The 14,377-nt window shown below is 34.4% G+C and overlaps 1 protein-coding gene across 1 annotated transcript in view; it reads right to left on the bottom strand.

The window, feature by feature from the left end:
* Positions 1-390: 390 nt before the first annotated feature.
* Positions 391-14,377, bottom strand: part of HFM1 (helicase for meiosis 1) — a 154,284-nt gene continuing 140,297 nt past the window's right edge. The window contains exons 33-37 of the mRNA XM_073232859.1: positions 5,508-5,756; positions 4,118-4,208; positions 1,853-1,964; positions 1,612-1,763; positions 391-867 (exon numbers count right to left, since the gene is read on the bottom strand). Of these exons, the coding sequence (XP_073088960.1) occupies positions 798-867; positions 1,612-1,763; positions 1,853-1,964; positions 4,118-4,208; positions 5,508-5,756 (674 nt within the window). The 3' untranslated portion in view covers positions 391-797. The remainder of the gene's footprint in view (positions 868-1,611; positions 1,764-1,852; positions 1,965-4,117; positions 4,209-5,507; positions 5,757-14,377) is intronic.

Genomic DNA, 14,377 nt, shown 5'->3' on the forward strand with positions numbered 1-14,377 from the left:
TCTTAGTTTTGTTTTAAGCTTTTTCTCTACACTTAATACATATAATACCTCAAAAATGTTTATTAATAATAACAATAACAATATTATCTGGAAGTTTCTCCTCTTGCAGCTAAGGCTTTTATGTTTAAAGAAAAATATCTAAAAATTCTTATGTGGGCTTCAAATTCACATTGTATCTATAAGTAAATTTGATAATAAATATTGCTTAGAGTGCCTATATACCACTTTTTAATCAATAAAGTTGAGATATAATCATTGGAAATTTATGTGAAATAGGTTTTGCTATAGTAAAAGTCAATGTAGCTAAGTTTGAGAATTCACCACACTGAAAAACAAGCTTAAGGAAAACAATAATCTAAATTGATTAATGTTTCATTTATTTTTGTTTGAAGTTATACAACAAACTTGGACAGCCACTGGAGTCTTAAAAATTTTTAGTAAAACAATATTGGAAAATTATCCATATAATAAATAAATTCACTGACCCAGCACTATTTTGCTTGCACAGAATATCTTTCTTAAGAAAATATAAAAATAAAATTTTAAATTGGTTCCTGTCAAAATTCAATGAAACTCCAATTAATAACCAAATAATTATTTCTAAGTGCAATTTAATTAGCAGTTTACCAAAATAAAGCCACTGTAAAGTACTTTTCATGAAGTTACAATATAATGAAAAATAAATCAGTTCAACTATTTTGCTGCAAAGCTGAACAATTGTGAACTATTTTTTAAAAATAAAAAATATGCTTTGAAAATAGGTGTCTTTATACTTCATCTTATTAATATAAGAAATTTTAGAAAATGCCATCAAATATCCCCAGAAAAGACTTCATTTCATCAGTTTCATCTTCATGATAATATGTACTGTGGAAAAAAAGCAAATGTAAATAATGATTCTTGTAACAATTTATTTTAAAATACACAATAATATGATAACTAAGACAAAATGAATAAACTTGCAGATTTCTGAGAGGTTAATATATCAAATGAACTTCAATATGCATCAACTTGCAGGAAGTTTGTGGGGGAAATTAGAGCACATAAACTGTGGAAGGTAGGGACTAAGTCTCTTAGATATTTCTTTAAACATACTGGAAAGTCATGTTATTTAATCAATGTGTGAGCAGGTCTATAAACTGACTATTCAAGAGGGAGAGGGAAACTGCTATGGAGTTATCCATAAAAATGACCAGCAGTGGGAGGCACTGATTAAACTTAATCTGACTTCTCATTGAATCTGTAGAATTGTGAGAGAACTGGTTGACTAAAATACAAAACTTGAACTTTTGAAAAACTAGTTGATCTCATTTGGATTTAAGTGACTTTACACTTCATATCACCAACATATATTCAAATAAGTAAAATGAGTTTATCAACACTGTATGTTTTAATGATAGGATCAAATAATACATTCTCAAACTTAAATATCTGGTATCCTGAGTTATCTTAAGGAGGAGCTTAGTTCACCAGAAGTCTAAAATTTCAACATCTGTAAGTAAATAAAATGTTTAGGTTATAATCTTTAAAATGCATCAAGGAAAATAGAATGCTAAATTTGTTAAATGTTTCTTTGGTATAGTCTTAAAATATATTTAAAGATATTTTTACCTGAAATCAATTTCCTTTTTACATTCACTGTTTCTAATAAAGAAATCCACTTTCTTAACAAAATTTGAAGAATTTGGTATTTTTTCAGAGTGAGTAAAACATAACTTTTTAATCTCTGGTGACAGACTTTGTTTTCTTTCTTGTAAATAGACCTGTATTTTGAGGTTAAAAAAAGCAATCACTGAAAGTTTAACTACTTGGGAAGAATAAAAAAGAAAAACAAAGAAACCCTTCTTCTTACAGTATTTTCATTTCCAGCTTGTTCAGGTAATTTTGTCATGGAGGAAGCACCAAACTTGGACATAGCAGAATTTGATAAATAAGTATCTGGCTTCTCATGTGATGAAACAAAACTAGTAACAAAAAAATTAATTATTTGTAAAATACGGTGAACAAGAGAAACAAACCATTTTAATTAAGATCAATAGTGACTCCTTGGGGAATATGATTAACGTTTATCACTAAAAAATTGATACTTTGTTTCTTAGATCATGAGAACTTGGTGTATCTCCTTTCTTTTAAACAAAACAATTTATTTATTTCCAAATCAAATAAGAATAGTATTTTTAAGGCCTACAGAAATAATCATTCAATAATTTTCTTTAAAATTGGGTCTTATGCCTAATTGTCTATCACCTAGCAGTCTAAATCTTTTCTATCTAAATCCCACTTGGCTTAACTTTTAATCTCCTTTCCCTATTCTGGTCTCACTGTAGATAGATATTTCTAGTTATCTTCCTTTGTATAACTGTATACTAGAATTCATCTTTAATCTTATTAAATTCATTCATTAAAAACTTTTGTTATTCACTACTAATCTATTTATTCTGAATGACTCATAGTTAGAACCAATGAATGGAAATAATAAAAAGAAAAACTGTAGGAAAATATTTTAAAAACCTATTGAGTAGTCTGAGAGATCCAAATACGGAGCAAGCATTTTAGAGTGGATGAGCTGCTGGTCACCAGAGGTGCCTCGGAAGAGATGGCATGACTACTTGCCAGTGGTGCTGGCTGGTGCCTCGAGGACCCAGTGGTGCGGAGGCCACAGGATGCTTTAATTAAGCCCCCTTCAGTTCTGGAATTCTCTGAAATCTATGATTCTGTGATGCTGATGATCAGTAAAATGATTAAATAATAGCGAAAATACCAAAAGACACAAGTTTAGCATTTTTTAAAGGGGGAGTACATTGGATTAGGCAAACCCTAAGTAAGAAGCTGTCATATTCCTTCTCTGAAAAAGTTTTGGCCATGGCTATAATTTCCCTTGACTTCTAATGAAGTTCAACATCCAAATGTATTTTGCTTTTCTGCAAAATTACTTCAAATTGAACATTTCTGAAAATATCACTGTTTTCCTTTCCCAATGTGTATGTGTCTATAGTCTCAGAGAACATCTCCTTCTACCAACTGGCCATTTTATTTTTCCTTCTTCCTCAACTGTCATATCCTACGAATTGCTAAATCTAATTGCATTATCTATGAAACGTTTCAAAAGTCCAATTCTACCTCTCAGTTTCCACCACTGTTGCCCTACTTTAGGCCTCATCAGAGCCTTCCTTTCTCATTGGCCACCATGCCTCTGCTTGTCCCACCCTCTACAATTCATTATATATATCCCTACATATTATTCCACAAATCACTAGGATGACTTTTTTCTTATCAAATTGTTTATCCTGTGCTTAAATATCTAGGATGGTTCCTCATTGCCTATTATGGAGATAAAAAAACTAGAGGTCTCTAGGATACATCTGGCCTACATACATTATTATTTTTGGAGGTGGTAGCTACAGATTATAACTCATTTTAAAAATTAGTTGTCAAAATTTTTAAATTTGGAGATGTCACATAAAATTTTAGATTTCTAGCTTTTTTGAAAATCATAATATTTGATACTTCCAGACACTTATCCCTGCACAACAACTGATTGGAGCTAAGTAGTGGTTGTTTCTTTTAGATGGGACACTACACAGTTGCCCTTGACCCACCAAATCCTGAAGGCAATTTGAGTATGTGACCCCAGACCCACTGGATACAGTACAGATGTCTAAATATGGCATTCAAGGCTCTTTACAACAAGACCTCAGCAACCTCAGCCTTAATGCTGTTACCAAACAGACCACACTTTACTGGCCCTTGAGCATGGGATACCTTTTCAAGCCTTGTTGCTTTACACATGCTTTTTCTACCTAGAATGCCTTATCCTCCTCTTTTCTACCTGCCAAACTCCTATTCAGTTTTCAAGTCTTGTGAAAAATGAAAATTCTTGGGCATGGTTCAATTAGTCTTGTGTGGGGCCTAGGAATGTGCATTTTAATATGCACCCCTAGGTGGGTATATATAGGTGGCCTGACAGCACCTTGAGAAACAGCTCTATGATTAAGAGGGTTTAGGTTGGCTGGTCCTTACAGCTTCTCTGACATTTAATGGCTTAATATCCATCTCCAATTATATGTCAGTAGGATATAAAGTTGTAAGTATTCCAAACCAAAGTTCTAAAACTTGCCTGTTTGACATTTCTCTTTGGAATTTGCTCTTTGATTCTTGGAGGGATAGCTTACTTCCTCTGGTACTTGAACTCAAAGTGTTTCTAAATTCTGTGAAGAGAGAAAACATTTTGAAATAAAATGTGAGGGAACAACTGAATGGAGCTTTCAACAAGTTCTACAAGGGATCCACCAGATATGATCTGGTTAAGGAAGGAATGGATAATTCTTCTCAATAAACAAATTTAATTTGCTTAGAGAATAAGGGATTAAAACTATAAAACAAATAAGTTAGCTTATTAGTCACTATATTAAAAGGTCCCCAAACAACTATTATTTATTTATTCATTTATAATTCATGTAAATTATCAAATCAAAGTTCATACAACATTTCAAAGATCTGCATGTAACTGAGGTCATTTAAAATGCTCTATATACGTGGCATTTTTTGAGACTGATTTCCCATTGCCAGAGCAATGCCCTCATAGGAAGAGGCCACCTCAAAAGATCATTACAAATTGCCTTTTAATTTCCAGTACCTGATAACTTTTAATTTTGATGTAGGGAGTGGCAGTTGTCCAACGATAGAGGAAACTGCCTATTGACTCCACATCATAGATTTTCCTGGCCTATTTTGTAAAGGTGGTCAAATCCTAATCCTTCTGAAACAAGTATTAGCTCTTTAGGTAATTCTTACAGCCCTAAAACATAATCATTCAATTTCTAACTCCTTTAGAAAGATATTTTTTTTAAAGAGCATTGTGGTGGGATACATTGGGGCAACTATACTTCTAATGTACTCAGCCATCATGGGAGGGAGCTTCTCCATCTCACAGTCTTGTCATATGCTCACCGAGATTCTCACTACTGTTTCAGTGAAATACAGTGAATTTGCCAGTAAGAATTGTATATGATTTAAATACAGTATCCAATACAGAAGAAACTAATCCTTTCCTATTTATTTATTTATACCTGAAAGTCAATATTTATACTAGATATAAAAGTTATTTTTTATTTACTTTGTTAACAGACCAATACTTTTAAAAATGGAATATTTTTGCCCTTTACAAACATTAGCAGAGCATATGTGTTCTTAGAATGGGGAACTGGAGAGTCTGTTTTATGATGGAAAATTTAGCAACCTGAATTTGAATAGGGTCTTTAATAAGATAAGGGAGCAACAGAATTGAAAAGCTCATTTGCTATAACACCAACACAGAATTACCTTGAACTAGGGGAAGGAAATACTATTTGTGGAAGGGTCACATTTTCAGTTTAGCTAAAAATTATGTTAACAAACCTTAAGCAACCACAAAGAAAAGCCAAAGAAAATTAGTCCCAGAAGCTGAACTGAAAAATATTTCAAAGAATTTTCTCATGAAATTATTTCATGCTAAAATACAATTTTACCTGATGTTTTTGTCTTCTCAGTATTGGCTGAAAAGCTAGTGGTAACTTCTATTAAGTTCTCATCATCAAAATCATCCCAAACTTCATTTCCCAATTCAAAATTCACATTCAAAGCTTCTGAAAATGTAGAATTACTTTTATCTGCATCTGTCAAATTCTGGTTTCCAGGTGTATTAACATTTCTGTTGAACAGCATTGTTTGAGGAGTTTTCTGATTTGAAGTTGTAGAAAAGTTCCATCTAGAAAAATCTGTCATGTGTATGTATAAAAGAGTATAGGTACTTTTTAACCCATAACTAAAGTATCATTATCTATTCATACATCAAACATGTTTCAACTACTTAACAGAGATTTTGAGTAGTAATTTTCAAAAGCATTGGGTCAAGCTTTGTTGAAAACTGTTCAGTCAGTTCTATTTACTATATTCCATATACTATGAGGTTCACTAAATTTAATTTTAGTGAAGTCTTTTAGATCAGATTATAATAATTTATAAAATGGTCTTCCTCCCTCTAGCTCTTCACCCTACAAGTTAACCAAAAAAATGTATTTATATATATACATATATATATGTTTATTAATATATTATATGCTTTTATTATGTGAAGGATGTGTTGCTAGCACACAATTTACAAATAATAATAATATATACAACATATCTAATGTAAATTCCATGTATCTAATGATTCTCATTCAACGTTTTCAGAGTTTTGCCCAACTCTTATATCTGTAGTCAACCTATGGTTGCCATTGACAAATGAATGGAGTTTCCACGTGAATGTTGATTTTTTTTTTAGTATAACAAGATGAAAGTAAAACAAGAGTTACGCTGGGACTTCACTCATTCATCCACTGACTTAAGCAACTTCTTTCTTGAATTACAAAATAGTTAACAAATACTAAAATAACATTTCCTTAGATTTTGTGCTATTCATGATGTAATGGCTACAAACAGAGCATACTGTTAAGTTTAATCTGCACTATTTTCTCCATCACTTTCTTAAGTCTAAACAATAAACAAAACAACAAATCAAGCTCTGATTTGCAGTGTTTGATGATTTCCATAGCATAAGTATTCCCACTATTACTGACTTCAAGTTATCAAGGTGACATCACTGAATGCAAAGCTGAGAAGAAATGCATAGTAGCATCCCATTATAGAGTATTTCCACTATGTATATATTATAGAGTATTTCCACTATATATATGTATATACATATATATATATATATATATATATACACACACACACACACAAGTAAATATAGGTGCTAATAATCTCAAGAACACAGATAACAGTAAAATGTAGAATCATAAGGAAGTGATTAGTTTTGAATATTTATAGCCTGTTTTTAATATAATTTACTTCATTGAAAATTTATATAAACTTTTAATAGTGGCTAAATGATTCCCCCAAATTTAATAATCATCTTTCACAAGCCAGTATAAGCTTGTTCCAGTATACCACTGAGTTTCCTATGCTTTCTTCACCTATCCAAATCCTACTTTATCCCTCAACTGTACTTACAACTCCAGTTCACATTATACTACTTTTGTACAATAATATACATACACAATATAATATAGGAGTAGGTACAAAGTGCAATAGGAATAACAAAGGGAAGAGGACCTAAACCTACGATGGAAGTCAGGGTAGACACCTCAAAAATGGTAACATGGTAGATTGTAATGTTGGAATTTGCTCTTGACAGAGCTGTGATTAGGAGCCAAGCAAGAGGGAAAGGCAAGACTTTCCATGAAGGAAGAACAGTATATGAAAGGCATAGCAGCAGGAGAAACCAGAGGATGTTTGGCAAGCTATATTTTTTCAGGATTTTTTGAGCACAAAGTAGGAGAAGGCAGGGCCCACTGAGACTGCACAGGCAGTTGAGTGCAAGATTATGTTGAAACTTGTTTGCCATCTTAAGGAATTCACTTTTTTTTTTTCTTATAGGCAATGGATAACTATTGAAGGTATCTTTGTAAGTCTGCATGATCAGATATGTCTGTTAGATCACACAGAATAGTTATGGATGGAAAGATAGTGAGACTGGAAGCAAAGAAAGAAAGCTATTGCAATAAATGAGACAATGAATGCCTAAGCTAGAGTACCAGCAGAGGGATAAAAAGGAAAGAAAAGATATGAGAGATGTTTAAGTAGGCAACATAAATAGGACTAGCAATGAATTATATGTGAGGTAAGATATTTAGGATGACTGTTTCTGCCCTTAGCAGCTTACAAAAGAATAGGGCTCATTCACTAAGCTAGGAAACAAAGAAAAGGAATAGAGTGAGGTACAGAGAAAGAAGAAAGAATTTAGATGCTGACATGTAACTTTAAGGTGGATACGTATAGAAAGGTGATTATAGAGATGGGTCAGGAGCTAGACAGAAAGATCTAGATGGGAGATATAGATTTAGAAATCATCTGAATATAATTAGTAATTGAAGACATGGGCTTAGGTGACATTGTCTAAGAAAAATTTATGAGATGAGAAGAATAAAGAAAAAAAATCCATTTGCAACATCAACAGAAAGAAAAGCCCAAGCAGTTCAAGAAGTAGGAGAACAGAACCAACAGAATAATTTAATGGAAACCAAAGGAGAGATTTCCAGAAGGAATTTAAAACCATATATGTCAAATAATTACAAAGGTGAAATAAAATAAAACTTACATTTTGGAGAAAGAAGACTAACTTAGGAGGTAAGTGAGCACAGTGAGTATAAGTTGCTCTTTGAAGAACTTTTGTTTTGATAGGAAAGCAAGACATACAGTATTAGGACTCCAGTGATTCTGTTTTTTGTCTGCCAGGTATGCTTTCCTTCTTTTAATACAAGAGTATCTTTCTTGTCCTTTGGAAGAAACTATCTCCACTATTCCATATGATCCTGGTGAGGATATCATTCATGGTACCCTGGCTTCTCCAGGGCCACAGAGTGGGGACACACGACCCAATCCCTAGGCTACAGGCATTGATCAAAAGATGAATATAAGACTCAAATGAAGCCAGTCAGAAAGAACTCTGGTCTGACAAAACTAACAAGGAAGACTGTTTTGCTATTGATAATGCTACACCTCAAAGATGTGAGTTAGGCTACCTTTCATGTGAGAAAGTCTATTTAAAAAATAAAGCCAGTTAATAACAGGCATATCTGAAGATTGAGAGAAAGCCAGAGGCATCATGAGATCATCTGAGTACCTTGATCTAACATGATTAAAGCCAGATGCAGGTCTGGACTCTTCAGTTTACATAGGACAATGCATATTTCCTTTTTGTGTGTGTGCACGTGCTTAATTTCTATAGGATTTCTATCACTTAATATGAAAAAGGTCATGGCTAGCTAGATTGGAATATGGAGCTGAAGAAAGAAGAGACTTGAGTATATTTATTTACTGAGGAGAGAGAGAGACAATAGGGAGGAGAGATTTAAAATATAGCAAAAAGGAGAGGGATAACTGGTCTCCTAAAGTTCCAGGAGACAGCATTAGAAAGATTAAGATTATAGGTGGAGATATAAATATTGAATAGAAGAAAAAAATAATCCTTTTAAGACAAATAGAGAGGTATGGATGAGTGCAGAGATAGAAAAACATAAAGCTGCATCATGGAAAGTGGAAAGAATTCATATACTATAGATTTAATTTTCAATACTCCACTGATAATGGAAAGGTAATTTCATATTATAGAAAGGGCATTGCAGGATCAAGAGATATGGAATCTATTTCTGACCTTGCCATTAATAAGGTATGTGATTTTTGGCAAGTCTAATTGCTCAGTCTTGGCTTCTTTCACTGTAAAATGAGAAATTACACAAACGACCCATACAATTTAAAATTTATGATTCAACATACTTTCTCATATAATTTTTGACTTTTTAAAAAATTCTTCTCTTCTTGGAATTGGGATACAAATGATGAAAATTGCCATGTTTTTCCTAAAAACATTCTCAAGAGCAGTATTTTTATAATATAGTATGTTTCATCACCAAACACCAATGTGTGAAAAGTATGAATATACCCATTTACTTCCAATAATATTACCAGATACTATGCTAAGGGCATTACATATATTATCTCATTTAATCCCAAAATCCCTAAAACATAAGTAGACGAGGGGGTTGATACAAAGAGGTAAGTATATAATACAAGGTTACACAACTACTAAGTGGCAGAACTAGAATTTGAAACTAGACAGATTGTTTCTATATTCTATCAGTTTAACAACTATACTATTCAGCTCCTTCTTTTTTTAAAAAAAGAAAAAGTGTCAGAAACATTTTGATTCAGGATTAAAGATGGCGGCATGAGAGGAGAGACAGAGGCTTCCTCCTAAAACTGCATACAATTAGAAAATATAGCTGGTGCAACTAATCCTGAGAGAGCAACAGGAAAGAGGACTGCACCAGACTGCATACACCTGGAGAAAAGAGCAGACCTCATGGAACAGGGTAACATACCAAAGGTGTGGCCTGGTGGGACCCAAGCACTTCCCTCACCCCAGCTCACTGGTGGGAGGAAGACAAACAGAGCGGGGAGGGAGTGGAAGGCCTGGGACTGCTGAATACCTAGCTCTGGAGATCTGCTCTGGGCACACAAACCTACATTTTATGGTGCTTTCATGATACTAGCGTGGTTATGGGGTTGGAAAGCTAATACAGGCAGAATTCCTGGAGAGACTGAGATTCCAGCCACTTGTGGAAAGCAGGGATCCATATCCGGCTGCTCTGGGACAAAAGCTTATACCTGTGCACTAGGCCCACTGGTTCAGGCAGTGGAGCCAGGCATAGCAGCCAGGAAGCAGAAAACAGCTCTTCCCTCCCGCCAGGCACCAATACCGTTCCACTGCAACCCCCGACATTGCTTCAGACGCTGAGCAGCAGGAGAGAGTAGAGCTTCTGGACAGTAGAAGGCACCATATACAAATATGAAACGCCAAAGCAACCTGGTCCAGAATAAAATTAATATAACTCCAGAGAAAGATTTAAATGACATGGACCTTATGACTCTTCCTGAAAGGGAGTTCAAAATAAAAATCATCAACATGCTAATGGAGGTACAGGAAGATATCCAGGAACTCAGGAATGAATTCCGGTCATAGATCCAATCATTCAGGAGCACAATGGAGGGTATTAAAAGCAGGTTTAATATGGTAGAGGAGACAATAAATGAAATAGAAACTAGAGAAGAGGAATACAAAGAAGCTGAGGCACACAGAGAAAAAAGAATCACTAAGAATGAAAGAGTATTGAGAGAACTGTGCGACCAATCCAAATGGAACAATATCCCCATTATAGGGATACCAGAAGAAGAAGAGAGAAAGGGATAGAAAGCATCTTTGAGGAGGTAATTGCTGAAAACTTCCCCAATCTTGGGAAGGAGATAGTCTTTCAGGCTATGGAGATCCACAGATTTCCCAAGGGACCCAAGGAAGACAACACCAAGATGTGTAGTAATAAAATTGGCAGAGATCAAGAATAAAGACAGACTATTAAAAGCAGCCAGAGAGAGAAATAAGATCACATACAAAGGAAAGCCCATCAGGCTAATATCAGACTTCTCAGCAGAAACCTTACAGCCCAGAAGGGAATGGCATGATGTTTTTAATGCAATAAAGCAGAAGGGCCTGGAAACAAGATTACTTTATCCGGCAAGATTATCATTTAAATTTGAAGGATGGATTAAACAATTTCCAGATAAGCAAAAGCTGAGAGAATTTACCTCCCACAAACCATCTCTACAGTCTATTTTAGAGGGACTGCTATAGATGGGAAAATTCCTAAGGTTTAATAACTGTCACCAGAGGTAATAAAACCACAGTAAAGAAAGTAGAACAGCTAGTTCCTAAGCAAATGCAAAATTAAATTAACTATCCCAAAACTCAAACAAGGGATAGACAAAGAATACAGAATATGATACCTAATATATAAAGAATGGAAGAGGAAGAAAAAGGAGGAGAAGAAGAAAAGAACCTTTAGATTGTGTTTGCAACAGCATATTAAGTGAGTTAAGTTAGACTTTTAGATAGAAAGGAAGTTAACCTTGAACTTTTGGTAACCACGAATCTAAAGCCTGCAATGGCAATAAGAACATACCTATCGATAATCACCCTAAGTGTAAATGGACTGAATGCACCAATCAAAAGACATAGAGTCACTCAATGAATAAAAAAACAAGACCCATCTATATGCTGCCTACTCACTTGAAAGCCAAAGACATACACAGACTCAAAGTGAAGGGATGGAAAAGCTAACAGAGAAAAAAGCAGGAGTTGCAGTACTTGGATCAGACAAAATAGACCTCAAAACAAAGAAAGTAACAAGAGACAAAGAAGGACATTACACAATGATAAAGGGGTCAATCCAGTGGGCCAAGATATAACCATTATAAATATCTATTCCCAACACAGGAGTACCCACATATGTGAAACAAATACTTACAGAATTAAAAGGTGAAATAGAATGCAATGCATTCATTCTAGGAGACGTCACCACTCCAGTCACTCTGAAGGACAGATCAACCAGACAGAAGATAAGTAAGGAGACAGAGGCACTGAACTACACAACAGAACAAATGGACCTAACAGACATCTACAGAACTCTACACCCAAAAGCAACAGAATACACATTCTTCTCAAGTGCACATGGAACATTTTCAAGAATAGATCATATAATAGGCCACAAAAAGAGCCTCAGTAAATTCAAAAAGATGGAAATTGTACCAACCAGTTTATCAGATCACAAAGGTATGCAACTAGAAATAAATTATGCAAAGAAAATGAAAACTTTCACACACACACATGGAGGCTTCACAATATGCTCCTAAATAACCAATGGATCAATGAGCAAATAAAAATAGAGACCAAGCAATATAAGGAGACAAATGACAACAATAACTCAACACTGCAAAATCTGTGGGACGCAGCCAAGGCTGTGCTAAGAGGAAAGTATATTGCAATACAGGCCTACCTCAAGGAAGAAGAACAATCCCATATAAACAGTCTAAACTCACAACTAATAAAACTAGAGAAAGAACAATAAATGAGGCCCAAAGTCAGTAGAAGGAGGGACATAATAAAGATTAGAGCAGAAATAAATAAAATTGAGAAGAATCAATAGAAAGAATTGATGAGAGCAAGAGCTGGTTCTTTGAGAAAATAAACAAAATAGATAAACCACCAGCCAGACATATCAAGAAAAAAAGAGAGTCTACTCACATAAACAGAATCAGAAATGAGAAAGGAAAAATCACTATGGACCCCACAGAAATACAAAGAATTAGAGAATACTATGAAAAATTCTATGCTAAAAAACTGGATAATCTAGAAGTAATGGACAACTTTCTAGAAAAATACAACCTTCCAAGGCTGATCAAAGAAGAAACACAAAATCTGAACAGACCAATTACCAGCAACGAAATTGAACTGGCAATCAAAAACCTACCTAAGAACAAAACCCTGGACCAGATGGCTTCAACACTGAATTTTATCAAACATTTAATGAAGATCTAATACCCATTCTCCTTAAAGTTTTCCAAAAAATAGAAGAGGAGGGAATACTTCCAAACTCATTCTATGAGGCCAGCATAACTCTAATACCAAAACAAGACAAAGACACCACAAAAAAAGAAAATTACATACCAATACCCCTGATGAACACAGATGCAAAAATGCTCAACAAAATATTAGCAAACTGAATTCAAAAATACATCAAAAAGATCATCCATCATGATCAAGTAGAATTTATGCCAGGGATGCAAGGATGGTACAACATTCGAAAATCCGTCAACATCATCCACCACATCAACAAAAAGGACAATGATCATCTCCATAGATGCTGAAAAAGCATTTGACAAAATTCAACATCCATTTATGATAAAAACTCTCAACAAAATGGGTATAGATGGCAAGTACCTCAACATAATAAAGGCCATATATGACAAAACCACAGCCAACATTATACTTAACAGTGAGAAGCTCAAACCAAGGACGCTCACTCTCCCCACTTCTATTCAACATAGTACTGGAGGTCCTAACCACGGCAATCAGACAACACAAAGAAATAAAAGGCATGCAGATTGGCAAGGAACAAGTTAAACTGTCCCTGTTTGCAGATGACATGATATTGTACATAAAAAACCCAAAAGAATCCACTCCAAAACTACTAGATCTAGTATCTGAATTCAGCAAAGAGGCAGGATACAAAATTAATACACAGAAGTCTGTGTCATTCCTATACACTAACAATGAATAGCAGAGAGAGAAATCAGAAAACAATTCCATTCACAATTGCAACAAAAAGAATAAAATTCCTTGGAGTAAACCTAACCAAGGAAGTGACAGACCTATACTCTGAAAACTACAAGACACTCATGAGAGAAATTAAAGAAGATACCAAAAAATGAAACACATCCCATGCTCATGGCTAGGAAGAATTAATATTGTCAAAATGGCCATCCTGCCTAAAGCAATCTATAGATTCAATATAATTCCTATCAAAATACCAATAGCATTCTTCAACGAACTAGAGAATATCATCCTAAAATTCATATGGAACCACAAAGGACCTCGAATAGCCAAAGCAATCCTGAGAAGGAAGAACAAAGCAGGGGGAATTACGCTCCCCAACTTCAAGCTCTACTACAAAGCCACAGTAATCAAGACAATTTGGTACTGGCACAAGAACAGACCCATAAGCCAATGGAACAGACTAGAATATACAGAACATACAGAATATGATACCTAATATATAAAGAATGGAAACCCAACCATATATGGTCAACTAATATATGATAAAGGAACCATGGACATACAATGGGGAAATGACAGCCTCTTTAGCAGCTCATGTTGGCAAAACTGGATAGCTACATGTAA

This window comes from Manis javanica, chromosome 4, assembly GCF_040802235.1.
Source record: "Manis javanica isolate MJ-LG chromosome 4, MJ_LKY, whole genome shotgun sequence".
Taxonomy (NCBI): domain Eukaryota; kingdom Metazoa; phylum Chordata; class Mammalia; order Pholidota; family Manidae; genus Manis; species Manis javanica.